This window comes from Gouania willdenowi, chromosome 6 (assembly GCF_900634775.1).
Source record: "Gouania willdenowi chromosome 6, fGouWil2.1, whole genome shotgun sequence".
Taxonomy (NCBI): domain Eukaryota; kingdom Metazoa; phylum Chordata; class Actinopteri; order Blenniiformes; family Gobiesocidae; genus Gouania; species Gouania willdenowi.
The window spans coordinates 45,548,984-45,565,339 of NC_041049.1; the positions used below are offsets into that span (position 1 = coordinate 45,548,984).

Below are 16,356 nucleotides of genomic sequence, written 5' to 3' on the forward strand. Positions count from 1 at the left end.
ACCAATCAAAAAAAGGTCAAAATGGGGAGATAAATAAATACAAAAGCCCTCGTAATTTTTCAGCGAGTCATATAAATGCTACCACATGTCTGGACACTGATGAAACAGGCCACCCAATCGAGCTTTCAGAAAGGAAGTAACAGAACAGGGTTCACCTCACCATGAACTTTGAACTAAAAGTCAGAGATGTTTACACTTAAGGATATTAAAGTCTTACCTCCCTGCTTCATAACAGGCAATGATTTGATACCCACTTTTTTTAAAACCACCCTAAGGAAATTCATGGCATTTAATCATGGCAAATTTCAACTCCACACTACACAGTGTTGGGAACGTTACTTTAAGAGGCGACCGTGGTTGTCCTCTGATTGAGAGGTTGGGGGTTCAATCCCAGTTCGTACCGGTCTATGTGTCGAAGTGTCCCTGGGTAAGACACTGAACCCCAAGTTGCTCCCAGTGGTTGACAGCTCTGTCCCATTGGTGTGTGAATGTGTCGTTGTGAGATGCTTCATTAAATTTGAGTTGCTTACAACAGCTGTGGACAGAGTCTTCGCTCCTGGATATAATGAACACTTCACATGCACATTCTTGCCTTTGACCACAATTAATTTAAAGTAATGTTTGTATCGCCACCTTTAAAATGCCAACTTTTCATCGGACTGCTGCACGCTCGCCATCTCTGCTGCTTCATCAAATCTGTAGTGGTTGTGTGTGTGGTGCGTGTGCAGGCACGTGTGTAAAAACACTGGCTCTGATTGGCTATCATGAAACATAACGCCGCCTTAGCCAATCATAATCGCTCACCTTGTTTTTAACCCACCTCCTCACTACAACTGAGTAAGAAGCCAGGGGTGCTTTTGGATAACAGTTTATTCCATCAATGCATGTAACGCACTGCATTTAACGTTCAGTAACGTTAACAACGTAACGGTATAAAAATGAATTAGTTAGATTACCCCGTTACTGAAAAAAAAAACGCCGTTACCTAAAGCCGTTATTTTAAACGCCGTTATTCCAAACATTGATTTGATCGATATAGCACCTGGTATTGACAGACCAGACACACATGTAAGTAATTTCTCACAATAAAAACTAATATTCGTGTGTAATGTAATCTTTAAAAAAAAAAAATGTTTTTTGTTTTTAACAGTTACAGATCTTAGGTGAGTACATGGTGCTGCAGTTAGTGTACCACCTCATGAATGCATGAGTAATATTTGGTCAAGTTCATCCCTTTTTCTGTGAGAGAGAACTTAGAAAAACTCTCAGGGACTTGGAACCTATTACCGGGACAACAATCGACAACAAAAAGACAACATGAAAAGGATCCGACTGCGTGGGCTGAACTTTTATGAGGAACTTTCCAAACATTTAGCCTGGCTAGTCAGCACATTTGGACACCGCATGTCTTACAGGGAGGTGGGACCGATCAACAAGTCTGCAAGTTAATCCAAATCCAGACAGGAACAGCCTTTTACTCAGCCCTCAAACCCAGATGTTCTCCGTGATTATACAACTAATGTCAAAATTAAAGGGCTCCCATTTTAGCATCAACCTCCAGGGAGACGTGGAATATTCAATACATTTCTAATAAAGCAGAGAGAACAATGGGAAAAAAAATTCTGCGTTTTTTTTTTTACATCCAATGCAAATTTAAAGTGACAACTACTTTAAATCCCACTGCTCCACGTGCGTGGACACTTTCCTCACAGAGCACGTGCATACTGCTCAACCAGGAATTACAGACATACCTGCAAACTAGCACTCCACTCATCCAAACACTCCATTCTCATTTTATTAGGATACATTGTTGTTAAAATACCTGCCATAATGACTGAAAGCATAGTGTGATTTACAAACGAAAGTCAAAGTTTGTTACCATTGTAGTCATTAACACACACAATATCACGATACCGCTGTATCACAAGTGCCTCGATATCGTTGTGGTTATGACACATTATAAAATAATGAGCCATTGTGCTTAAAATTAAAGTTTTGAGGTGGCTGTAGCAGACCGTTTCAGAGTAAACTACAAGTACCATAATGCTTTGGCGCATTGTCATATGTTACATGCGGTTGAGCGAATGGCGTGCGGCAGTGTGAGGTTAGATGAGAAATGAAACATGGCTGATGGCAGCAGCCCGCAGAACAAGGTAGAAACGGAGGAGTTTCTCGAACATTTTTGTTTCATCGCTTCAAGAAACCATAAAGGAGAAAAGGTGGACACTGCTGGTGGACCGAGTGCAACTTCGTCCGGAAATACAAGCAACATGAATAGCCACTTAACAACCCGGCATCCTGGAAAGTTTAAGGATTGTGTCGAACAAAAAATCCAGACTGGTCAAACTCTAAAGGATGCATTTAAAACCAAGCTCCCTCAGAACAGCTCAAGGACTCAAGAAATAACAAGAAGCGTCTCGCAGTTATGGCCATTTTTTGTTGTTGACAACGAGGGCTTTAAAAGGTTAGCATTAATAATGGCTTGGATTTATATAGCGCTTTCTTCGAGGAGACTCAAAGCGTGTTACAGAAACCATTATTCCTTCACACCAGTCACTCACACAGTCATACCGGTGGTGGTAAGCTACAATGTAGCCACAGCTGCCCTAGGGCAGACTGACAGAGGCGTTGCTGCCATTTCGTGCCTACAACCCCTCTGACCACCACCAACATTCATGCACAATTCATACTTACTCATACAAGGCAATGTGGGTAAAGTGCCTTGCCCAAGGACACAATGACTCGGTTAGAGCGGGATTTGAACCCCCTTCGGTTACTGGACAACCCACTCTGCCATGGTCGCCCCGTGGATACTTAAAATGCTCAGAGATTACTCCTAACCTTAGATGTTGAAATTTATTTAAACACAGAATAAGGTCGTTTGCACTAATATGATTTCCTTGGCTCTCTAAAAACAAAATAGTATTCTTATTGTTATTTAATTTATTGTTGTTAGACTTTCTATACCTGTGTTGCCTTAAGGAGTGTTCCTGAGTCGATTAGAATTATTGCACTTGCTAAAGAAATTGCTAAAGAATCTGTATCTATTATGATCATCATTTTTGTTATTGTCAGCATTGCCGCAATCTGTGTGCCTGCCTTCCTGTAAATCTGTGAGCTTTCCTACAATCGCAATAATTATCATACCGTGAAATTACAACTGCGATTAAACCGAACCGTGAGATTTAGATATTTTTACATCACTAGTAATATACACTTATTATAATTAACTAAAACGAACAAAAAGAATATTTTTTATATTGTATATTTTCTTTTCTATATATTCTGGTTATTTACAAAAACTTAACTAATTTAAAATTATCACAAATACTAAGCATTTTCAAAAAAAATACCTGAATTTAAAATCTAATTTAAAAATAAAAGGTCAAAACTAAGTAAAACAAATGAAAATATCCAAAACTATTATAAACCTGCTCTAAATAATCTAAATTATGATAAACCAAATGAAAAGAGAGAACAAAACTAATCCACTGGCACCCAGGCAGTCTACACAAAAGAGACAAAACAAAGTCAATTACAAAAAAAAATAAAAAAAAAATGTTATGCATGTTTAGAATTTAAAAACCATTGTCTCCAGTTTGCCATGGCCTTCTCTTTAACTGTAATCTAAACTGTGTCGAAAAAAAAAAAACAACCTAAAGATAAATATAAAGTTTTGCAAACTGAATCAAAATCTGGTTTGGATTCCGTGTCCATTTCTCGACACTCCCCCTCACCTACATCCTTACATCGCACACCTCAACGTAGACAATGTGGAGGACTTTAAATGGACCACATCAATTGTTAAGGAGAAACGCAGTAAAACGGAACGGGAGGACAGAGTGAGAGTGAGAGAGAGAATATGATTTCTTATTCCAGATAGCAAAGTTGATAAACCTGAGCCAACAACATATTTTCTAATCACTCGAGTGCTTCCAGTGGTTCAAGCATCTTGATGGGTGGTTCGAAGAACACTGGGTCCTTTTTACTGTTAATGTTATTTCTGTACTACACTCTGTGTGTAGGTCTGGACATTAAAAGTTTTCTCCTAAGACAAAGACACAGTGTAGGCCTCACAGCCAAAAAACAAAGATTGTTTGATGGAAAGTGGTGGAAAATGTTGCTCGCATAATTTTTGTTTTCGTCCTTAACGTAAACACTTTATTGTCGAAAAAGGTTTCGCACATTGCATTAACAATAAGGGACTGATGTTTCCTTATTGACTAGTTGACTAATCTATTACACAAGGTTTTTCTAAAACAGTTCAAAAGAAACACAAAAAAGGTCAAAACATTGTCTTTAAAAATATTGTGTGCATTTAACACGTAACTGAAAACATCTTGTGCATTAATAGTAGTTTAAATACTAGTGAGAATCAGAATTACTGTTCAGCTCTTAATAATAACATTTTAAGGCATCACATTTTAATTCAAGAGGGAACTGGAGAATGAGAGAAGTGTAGGATATCATCTTGTTACTGAATACAAAGTAAAGCTTTGACTTCTTAATGATACAAACGGAGCAGCCATGGAATCATTAGCAGATATCATCACGCTACATTTACCAACGCCTCTAATAAAATACTCTTGTACCTTTTCAAGCATGGGCGGACACACGCACACACACACCTCGTCAGTTAGCTGAGTTATCTTCTCCATAGATAAATCTTCTCTGCCCTGACATCATTACATCGGTACCAAACAAAGATGAGAAGCTAAAGTTAACTTGCTGAGCTGCTGCCTGTGTGCTAACATCCAGCTGCTATTTGATGAGGTTCTGCCCAGTTGAAATGTAGCCTGAAAGTTTGGTGTTGTGCAGTTTGCATAAAACTTTATCACTCGGCACAAGTTTTTTCTTGAGCTGCCATCATCTCATAGCACAATGATGCACATAGATGTGTGCATGTGAGCATAATGCGCCAAAGTTTGTGTGTTTCTAACCCAAACATTGAACATTTAAAAATGTTCTTGCTGTGGATGTGTTCTAGTTTTTGGCAGACGACGAGAACGCTGTTGACATGTAAACATTGACACGCCAAACGTCCCTAATGAACACACAGTAAACATGTGCACAACAGACTGAAATAGTTTTTTTTTTTTTTGGGGGGGGGGTTAGTTTCTTTACCTGCACAGCAGCTGTGTTGCCAGCAACAGGGGCCAGTTGCACATACTGCACTTGGATGTCAGGAGGGAGGGAGGAGCCTTCCACTGCAGCGGCTGCTCCGTCTGCTGATGCCACAGCTATCAGCTGAGCACCTCGCAGCACCTGAGGCACATGAAGGAGGCACAGAAAGAGTCGTTAACCACAGTCTACAGTCACTTCCACCAATGCAACTCATCCAAATGAGACGCTCCACAACATGCTTCATGTGGTCGTGTCCCAATACACAAACATACAATACACAACATTAAACAAGAACCAAATAAAAACAACTAGATAACAAATGTAAGTCCAAAGAAACGTTAACACAGAGAAAGGAATGGATACAAATACTAAAGAGAAAAAACAGCTGAGGCAATGTTGTGGTACTCCAGTGACAAACATTTCATCCCCACTGTTCCCATTCCTTTACATCCTGCCCTTTATTTGTACTACTTGTTGAGAGAGGAACTTTATGAGTCATCTGTTATCTTTGAGTCTTTGACATGACGGGGTAGTTTATGTTCCTTGTCAGGGATTCTTTCATTAAAACAATATTTAGAGAAAAGTACAAAAGAGATGTAGTACAAAAGGAGTTGTGTGACATCAGAAAGGGAGTCCCGCTTTCCCACGGAAATTCCGCCTAAGAACACAAGAGCCCTGCGGTTTTCATATACCATTTACAGAAGGGTGCAGGAGACCCAGAACCTTTAATTAACGTCAAACAGTGAACATAGGGCTGGGACCAAAATTCCATATCTCAATATTTTTTCTCTAAATGGCGATAAAGTCTTACCAGAAATACATTTCTGGGTTAAATGTGCTGATGAAAAATGCCACACAGTCACATTAGTTAACTAACAGCTGCACAATATGTGTCAATTTTGGCTTTTTAAGGGACAGCACATGTGAGTGAGTTCTGTAGTGTGGCTTGTTTAGGGGAAGATCTGGGTTAGGACACACGCAAATCATCTAACTGTGCTTTTCATGCTTTTCTGAAAAGTAGCAAAAGCAGCGACTCCTAAAACAAGTATTTTAATACAAAATAAGCTCTAAAATAAAAACATATCATTACAGACGATATTGGAATTTTCTATATAGCCAAAATACAAATCTCATTATATCTTGAATCTCGATATATTGTCCAAGCCTACCCTCACGTTTTGCAGCCACGTGATTGGAGATGCTTCTGCCGTGACATGTCACCAGATAAACTCAACACCAGTTCAGCTAATACACCAACAGCCTTTTCAGATTTTAATGTCATAATGATCTGAACCGCATGTTCATCACAACACATTATAAACACACTTCAGATGAAACACTTCAGATGAATCACAGGATTATACGATCACTACGGAAACTATAACACGTAGTGCAAGATTTTGCGAGGAATTGGACATATTCATCCACTTGTCACACTTTCCAGAGACTCAATCACCCAGTTTTCTGCTAAAAAATAGTGTGTAAATGCATGATATTGTCCCAAAACAAGCACGAGATGCATTTCCGTGTCATGTTGGGGCCCGATTTCAAATAAAGACAGAAAAAGTGGTCAGATTGGTTTATCTGTGTCAGGTCGTAATTTCAGTAATTTTTTCGTCCTTTTTCTATGGTCACAGGAAATGTGAGGCCCTACTGTGTAGTTTGGAGAAACTTCGTTGAGATAATGGCACTGCACAAGTACTAACATATATCTTGTGTGGCAGCTTTAATTAGACAGAGGTCAGAGACCACAATGTCCGGCTTCAGGCTAGACCACAGCCTTCCAGTAATAAGTTTCCTCAAACGAGACGATGGTTTGAAAAGAGCAAGTAATATGTTTACCAGCTCAAGACCAGAATCTGCTGTATCAACAACATCATCATGCACCAAATCCAGTAAGCCTGATGTTAGTTATTAGTACAAGGAGTCTGTCTGACTCATCGGATCACACAACAAGACCAACTTTAGAACAGACATGGATTGAGGCTACGTTAAAACAAATGCAGCAGGAGACGGGTCAGATTAATCAGTGTTTGGTGACCTATAAAACATTCCAAATTATTGACAGCATGAGTCTAGAGGGCTGGTGCCAGCAGTGATCAGATGGTTAAAACAGCTGTTAGTCAAGTTGTGCGGTACATTTAAGTGCTTACTTGACAAAAGCTGAAAAAGAAAGATGACGTTGATGCAAACCTAATTGGTTTAGAACAAGGACAAAAATAATAACCTCTTGTATCATGCTGGGGTTAAGGATAGGTTGGATATTTATTTTCTCAAATTTAATTTGTTTATTTTGATGGCATGACAATGGCTCCAGTGGTAAAGTTGGTTGTTTACCAATTGAGGTTGGCCAATAGATTCCCTGCTACTTATGTCTGTGCTTTAAAAGGTCAAAGGGTAGGACACAGAAATTGAATGTGTCCCCAACAGAGGATCGACATGGGTTGAAACCGGGCTATTACAATTGAATTGTGCTATTGGCTGATAATGGTGGTTTTTGATGTTTTGGTGACTACATACATTTTACAACCAATATGGCAAATTGAATCACTTTGACTATATTATCAAGAATTTGACAAGAATCCATCAAAAACACAACTTCATACTCAAATACATGTGTTTTCAGCAGGAAAAAACTGTTTTGGATAGAGCTGGGTATCACAGCCAGTTTCCTGAATCGATTGAATTATTAGGGTTTGGAATTGATTATTCACGATTTGTTTTTGATTCAGTATTAATTTATTTTTCTAATTTTACTTGGATTTTATACAGATTGTCAGAGAAATATTTGCTAGTATGAATGTACTTTGTGATTTATGAGAAATATCATTATTTATGTAGACAAATCACTACAATGTAGTCACAAATATGAAAGTTCTTTATTTAGTTTGTCCATAAACAATTAAAAAAAAGTATTTTTCTAGTGTTACACAAATTGTACTGGTTATTCATATACATATATTAAAATATTTATTATTGAAGTAATAACTTAAGTTTATAAACAAACATCTAAGGGAACAGTGTTCCCGAAACACTGAGGTAATAAAGTGCAAAGTTTAACAGTTTGAACTCTGAACTCAACTTGAATTGTTAACTCAACTGCCTATAGTTAAATTTTTTTATGTAAAAAAAAAAAAAAAAAAAAAATAATAATAATAATAATAATAATAATAATAATAATAATAATAATAATAAAATCAATTACATTGTCTTAAAAGTCAAAAAAATAATGGTACTAAAAGTAAACTTCAAATTTCTAACTTAAAGTTCTGTCAGTCAGTATGACTTCGTTGAGAATTGTGAGATTCTTGTTGAGGAAAAGGAGCTCATTAAGGTGATCTGCAGTGAGGCAGCTCTTTTTTGCAGTGACAATATCACCAGCAGTTGAAAAAACCCTCTCAGCTGCAACACTGGTTTCTCGGATACTAAAGTATTGCTTCGCCACAGGAGCCAAATATGGATATTCACTTTCATGCGACTTCCACCTGGTGCAAGGATTGTCCTTCAGCCCAGCAAGTTTCATTGCCGTGTACCTTCTGATTTCATCAGTAGCTCTCTCTGCTGATGTTTTGTGTGTGTTTTGCACCATGACGTAGCATAAATATTTGCAAATAAAAGCTGCGATAGCCTCCGTTGTTTTTAATGGCACGCAGAGACTCGGGAGGTAGTTGTAGCGATTTTGTCAGTTTCTTCTGTGTAAACCTGGGCGCCGTGTCGGAGGTGGACTTGAACGTAAGTGATTTTTGAGATTTGAGGTATTTCTACAATACCTCACTTCTGCTCGGCAGAGCTTGCAAATAGCTTTACTTTTATCAAGCTCGCTTGTGTCTTTCTGTGTTTTAAAGCCAAAGTAGTTCCAAAATTCTGATTTGAGCTGGGGCGGCTTACCCAGGGAAGCACCGTCCGCCATGGTTGCAGCCTTGCACTGAATGCACTCAGTGTTGAGCTCAGGGATTAAAGTGAAAAAAAATGATTTGACTGAAAAGAAATTGGCAAGCCCAACCCACATGGTATGCATTATATAGTGATTTAACAGTAGCCCACTACATCCAAAGTGCTTTTCCGACTCAAGCGGCTGCCACATAGGCACCTGCACACACCTATAAAACAGAATGACAATCATCAACAATCATAGTTTTATCGTACTAATTTAAATTGGTCTCAAAAAGGCCCTTAAGAATATGGTCAAACCATTTAGGTTTCAATAATTTCAAGAAAGATTTTACCTAGCTTATTTAAGAAATAATTGTCCACATAGGATTCCAGTGCACATTTTATTTAAACCTCACAAAAACAGACTACAGTAAACATTTTATTTTGGACCCCAAACAGCTGCAAACATGGCAAAACTTCAGAAGTCACTTTTTCTTTTTAGCCACAAAGCCAAATGTCTCAAGCATGGCTACACCTGACCCTCGTTTTTTTTGGCTTGACTTTCTATTGGAAGTAGAGGCAGTGGAAGGCCCAGGGGCCCTGGAGGAGGCAGCAGGGGCATCGGGGGCCCTGGAGGAGGCAGCAGGGGCCTTGGAGAAGGCAGCAGGGGCAGCAGGGGCCCTGGAGGAGGCAGCAAGCAAAACTCCTCCACATATCCTTGGAATGGACTACACAGAGCCTTTGCTGCATTGGAAACCATGTGGACAGTGTCCCCACTAATGTCCAGCAGTGATGGGTTCTGCAACCTAATTTGTGTCTCCACGCCTGATTTTTTCCCTCTCATTACATTGCAGTTGTCCATCAAAACGGACACGGTTTGGTCCCAATCCAGACCATTGGACTGCATGATATCCATCAGTGTGTGTGTGAGCGTATTTGCATCAGCAATATTGACCTTACTTGAGGCAAAATGTTGGGTCAGTACTTTCTGCCTATCGTCAAAGTACCTCACAAGCACGTTTACAACCCGGTCCATGTTAGTGGTGGTGGATTCGTCAACATTGAGGGAAAACATATGACCCTGTAGCTTGGATGACAACTCAGATTTGAACTGGGCACCAATGCCATGTGTAGACAGGTACGACGCGTGTGTATTTGACATCGACAATCTAGAAAGAGCATTTCGATCCTCGGCCATGGCAGTAACTAGTTTTACTAGGGGCTGGGCTAGAGTAAACGAAAGATCGTGTTCAGCTATGAAGCACATATGCGCACTTTTTGGTTGCACACACGATCAGCCATGGAAATGGGGGCCTCAGCTGTTACTGTAACGGCACCAGGCAGAGAGGAGGTATGTTTCAGCGCTCGAACAGCAGCCTTGTGTTTAGCATCTGCAGCATGGCGTGCTAACACTTTCTTGCCATTGCCGCCATACGGGATTTTTTTTATGACAAATAACGCACATACACACACCTGACAATGTCATCTTTTTGCACCATGTGCGAAACAGCTTTCCATCATCCCCCGCTTCGTCTAACCAAGCCCATCTCCATTTGTTTTTTATCTTCCCGTCAATTTGACCAGTGTCAGTACCCTCTTCAGCAAACGACGACTCCATGCTGTCATTAGGCTCAGTCAAGTTACCTGGGAAGGTTTTACGAACTAAGCATGCTGAATCCAAACAACAAAGAGAAACGCGCCCCGCAATAATCTACCGTAAACCATAAGGTAGAATAGCGAAATGTCTACTGCTACACTGAAGATTATACATTCAACTGGTTATACTGCCGCTAGCCTAGGCTAGCTTACTGCAGAATGACAAAATGCCAACATGAAAAGCAGAACATTTTTTAACTTACCTTATAAACTGATCTTTATCCATGGCCCAACCATATCCATACATGCTTGCCAACCCTCCCGATTTTCCCGGGAGACTCCCGAATTTCAGTGTACCTCCCGAAAATCTCCCGGGACCACCATTCTCCCGATTTTCGCCCTGACATTGTCCGGGCGGACCGTCCTTCACTGAGCGTTGTTTCCGGCTGGACAATAATAACGATTACACCGCATAAGAAGAGGAAGAAGAGTCTTCTTCCTCTTCTTATGCGGTGTAATCGTAATAATAATATTGTTGTAATAATAATATGTTAAACCTTTCCTGTTAAGCCTCCCAACCGTGGTCGAAAGGCACAGGGGAGATCCGCGTTCTCCAGGGCCGGAGGCTGCTACTCCTCCGGGGCTAACACCTGCTCGTCACGCTCGGCAGAGTTGATACCGCCCGCGTATAAGAACCAGGCCGTGTCATTGTTTCAAGGCTGCACTTTATTCCTCTCTTAAACACTTTTAACTCCCTAGCTATCTCCCAGTCGCCGTGTAGGACTCTCCCTCGTCTCCGCGGCTCTCTCCACACACCTGCGCGCGCACATCTACGTCACTCACCCGCGCCACTCACATTCACGCACTGAGCTGCCCTACCTTAGACACATCTCACAACAAATAATAATAATTTTTCCGTCTCATAATTTTAATTTGACGGAACAACTTTAATCCCTGGTTGAGCTGCTATCGAAGACTACTAGGGTTTAAAGGAGCATAGGGCACGATTTGAGAAAAAAATAAACATTCATTTTAAGCTTTTTTTATGCTAATGGATGATGAAGCCCTCTAAAGTCCACACATATTTCTACCTATTGCCTTGAAAATGTTTTGTGATACATTTTGTACTCCTGTCATGGGTCCGAACACTGCGGACGTGAAGTCAAATGACGATATTGTTGAAGTCAAATGACGCTGGTGGGACGTCAAATGACGCTGGTGGTGACGTCAAATAATGCTGGTGCTCATTCACAACCGCTTGTAGAGGCGTCCCAATAACCCAGAAATTAAAAAAAGGATGAGAAAAAAACAGCATGGAGACAAGCACAGTGGACTAAACTACTGTTAGGTTCCACAGATGCATGCAGAGGCATGTGCACTGGTCTAGCAGTAAGCAGTCACATGTGACTGTGTCACAGTTAAGAGTGCTGATCGGATCGCATTTTCTCATCTAAGTCCGACCAAACAGTGAAAACCTTTTTTTTTTCTCAAAGAAATGACATATGTGCGTTTGTTTTAGTGGTAAGCACCGATTTTATTAACAAACAACTATTAATGTCAACATCAGATCAGCGCAAGGGTAACAAGTGAAAGTGAAACACAAACAAGAAACACACAAGAGACCCATCGGATCTATTTACATGATCCATGTATCAAAGTAAAAGACAATCCATGTTATTGTGCAGTAAAAGGAATGTTACAACAGAGTATTCCTTTAAATTGCCCTCCTCTGCTCCATTCTTCCTGCCCAGCAGATCACTATCACCGTTGCAGTTAAAGCTGCACTCCTCAGTGCTACAGCAGTTGCTGCTGCGATAGGAAAGGAAGAACGCTTGTCACTATATGACCAAACCCGACCACCAGTTCTAAATATCTGTCCGAACCCAACCCATCCGGTGCCATCGGGTCCCGTCACACTTCGTCTTGGTATCCATCCTCTAGTCACAGTCAGCTGTGCTCCGGTGATAAACACTAACCACCGTGGTGTCACTATGGAGTCCGATTTCTAAATTCTGCCTAATGCTCCTTTAAGTAAAATGAATAAATAAATTAAAAAAATCGACCTCAGCATCTGTAGATCAATATTTATAAATTTTAATGAAATCGATTAAATCAATATTTTTACTTAGCTATAGTTTTGGAATTTAGTTACTTTTTGCAAAATTATGGTGAAGCACACAAACAGACTGTCAGATGACTTCCTTCATCACAGCTTTGAGTATAAACAGAAAATATTTGAGCAGTGAGCTATATATAATCACTATTACCATAATTGTTTTATTGACTAAAGACGCATAAACAGTGCTCAAACAAAAGCTTGTTGAGAGACACTGACCAGCTGCTCCACTGCTGCATTTTGCAAGACATCCATTAAAACATCACTTATTTCCACTTAATTATCTTGTTCCATTAAAAGCATGAAACTCTGTGTATGTAAAGCACATGATAGCATTTTGGTACTGTTCCACTTCTCTCCTTAAGTGTACAAAACAAGGGTTCATATAATGCTTTGGTAGACATTTGAGATTGTAAACATTTGTCTCTTTCAGATAAGAGTCTTGACTTCCATTTGAGAAAAGTTAGCATTCTCAGCTGTGAGGAACGTCACAAAAGGCCCACAAAAGCATTCAGAGTTGGAACGGTGTGTGAGAGTTTTCCAGGGATTAGAGAGGAACTGCTTTGGTCCATTCTTGTCCCAGGATTTTCTTTGTCAGAAATATTTGGCTTCATGGTTTGGTGAACAATAGCTTAGTCTACATCATTTGAAAACAAAAAGTACACGTTCTTTGTAAGCACTGGTTTCATTAAAGAATGTAAAGAGCAAAGTTTGATGTCAGGGTCACACAGACATTCCTGTTAATATCCTATTTTTTTCTGCTTCTCAAGATCAGTACCAAAGAGGGTCAAAGAAAGTTCCAATTTAAAATCTAGATCCTTTGTCATTTAAAAAGTAGTTAATAACTTAACATGAAACCAAGAATATCACTAAGGGTGCATTCACACCAACAAATCCTAGAGCGAATCAAACAGGCAAATTCTAGAGCGATTGTTTCTGTTGGTCTCAGAGCGTTTCCAATCGAAGCCTAGAATGATTAGGTACACTGCGAATGCAACCGATCTCAGAGCGGATCAATCACAAGAAGTATCGCAAGGAAAAAGAGCGCACGGCATTGAGGGTGCTTAGTAGAGCTGGCCACCAAAACCACGGCAACTTGTTGCTGCTCCATTGTTGAATGTTGTGAAAGAAAAAATGGAGGCAGGCATGCAGAAGTTTCTGTGCATTCTTAAGTGTTCGCTTTGACCCAGGTTTCTGTTTCTCTACCAAGAGAAGTTTCTACTCCAGTAAGTTAGCTAATGTAACTGCACCAGAGGCTGTTTGGAGCGGAGCAGAAGTTGCGCTCTGAATGCAAACAGAGCCAAATCAAGGTGATACAATTAGACCCTGTCCTCTGTCAAGTCAGAGACTAAACCGGTATGAAGGTACCCTAAGAGTGTTTACAGTAGAGATCAAAACAAACTTGAGTGCCAATTTCAACCTTTTACATTTTTTGTTCAAGCAAATGATCTACAGTTTATTGATCTACGAGGCCTACACTGTCTTTATCTGATCAAATAAATTATTATCTCCAGCAGCTTTAAATCCTGGCTGGCTAACCAATCAACTCCATAAATGAGGACAGATTTAACCAGAACTTTCATACAGCAGCAAAGAAATTCTAGACCGAGCTAAACCCTCAGTAGGCTTTAGAAGCTGCCACAGCCTTAAGAAAGGAAATAAATAGATTTGTAAGTCCCTTTCTAACGCCACAACACTTTCAATAGAAAATCCAGGATACTAAAGACGTTCAGCAAAAACACAGAAACAACAACAGCCTAAAGCAAAAAAAAAAAAAAATTAAGATTACAAAACAAAACAATTGGACTCTTATCAGTTGCCAAGAGCCTTTTTTCCAAATGAGCTTTGCGGGGAGAAAAAGCCAGCCCTCAAAAATACTTTTAGGAAATACAGACTGTAAAAAAAATAATATTGTGCCTTTGAATGATGATCTCTATCCAAAGTTAGAGCCCCAGATTAACAACAGTCTGCTTCCAGAAAGCACAAACTTAATGCAATCTGGCATCAATTTTCAGGTTTACAGGCGGTCTCAGTTAAACTCAGCTGTGCATCGGATGGGGCAGTGAGTCACTCGCTCAGTGTGAATGTGTGCACTGATGTCTGAGTGGGTTTTTTTAACCCAGCGGACTCCGACATAGCACAAGAGCATCCATTCAATAGAAACAAAAATCCTTCACACTTTATTGAATAAAGTCCCACACAAATCTGGTTCCCATCATTCTAAGAGAAACACGCCTCTTCTTTTAGATGTAACCCAAAAAAAAAAAAAAAAAACTTCCAACCAAAACATGGAAATGAGAAAAGAAACAGTTGGACTTTGGGGTGCCTGGAACTTCCTCTCAGCTTAACAGCCGTCAACAACGTCTGTAACTGCCAACCCCTGGACAGATGTCCGTGCAGAAACACAAGCTTTGGGTGGGTAGGTGTGGTCTAACTGGAGGAGCGTGGGGACAAAGGCCTGGCTGCAACTTTGCTGCACGATGCTCATCCGTAGACTTAGCAGTGCTATAAGGGCCTGTTAAGTAAAGACTTGGAAATGAATAGAGAAAGCTAAATATTCCCACTGTAGTCTTTATTTCAACTCACAGGCTGAATGTGGATTTCAGCCGGGATTTAAATCAAAACATAATTCAATAGAAAATCATTAACTACATAGTCAGCCAAGCAAATAATGCTATGTACTTGTAATATGTGCAAATACTTTATTTGTTTGCATGTAAAAAAAATAATCTTATTCTAATTTGCTGCCTTCCAAAATAACATAAAAAAACTTTAAGATGTCATACATATATATATATATATATATATATATATATACACACATACATATATATTATATATATATATGTTCCATTAGATGAAGACGTGTCGGCATCATAGATCAATAAATCGTTTGTTTTGATCTCTGCTGTAATCACTGTTTACTGACATTTTTGGTAAAATTTCATGCATTGCATTGTGGGATGTAGAGTCCCATAGACAGATTCATAGAAGTGTTTTTTTACTTGATTTGTACCATAATTTTCTTGTGTTTGCCCCCCAAAACTCTGCCAAAGTGTCTTTCCAACACATTTCTCTGGTTTTCATAGACTGAAAGTTGTGGCGAAATGATGGATGTTTATTTTCGGGTTTGCACGGAAAGATCAATTTCTTGATCTATAAAGCGTGGACTATATCTTAATATGACAAAAAAATGATTGTCTCCCTTTAATTTCTTCACAAAATACCAACACCTGTATCCAATCAAATTCTCGTTTAAATCCTTTACTTCGCAACTCCCATCAGAAAACTGGGAGTAAGAGCAAGGCTCAGAGGTTTTATGACAAAACCAGCATGCCTCGTGTTCTGATCTAGAGCAGTAAAATTGAAAGGGGACTGACGACAAAAATAACAACTGCAATTAAAAATCAGAGTCCTCAAAAACACGAAGGAAGAAAATCCCACTGAAAGTGCTGACTGTTCCAGTGTAAATCTAATCTTAGTTTTCCTCATTGAACTTACTGATCTAAGATAATGATTTTATTTGATACACCTAACATACTGGCGTTATGTACAAAACATTTTACTTATCTAAACATGTCATGATTAGATTTTTTTTCTAAGTCATGTCATCAAGCATTGAGCCAATGAAATAAAAGTATATGCAA

The 16,356-nt window shown here is 39.5% G+C and overlaps 1 protein-coding gene across 2 annotated transcripts in view; it reads right to left on the reverse strand.

The window, feature by feature from the left end:
* banp (BTG3 associated nuclear protein) overlaps positions 1-16,356 on the reverse strand; it is a 59,750-nt gene that overhangs the window by 4,552 nt on the left and 38,842 nt on the right. For both annotated transcript variants that reach the window (XM_028448634.1, XM_028448633.1), the window contains exon 12: positions 5,125-5,265. In XM_028448634.1, coding sequence (XP_028304435.1) covers positions 5,125-5,265 — 141 coding nt within the window. The remainder of the gene's footprint in view (positions 1-5,124; positions 5,266-16,356) is intronic.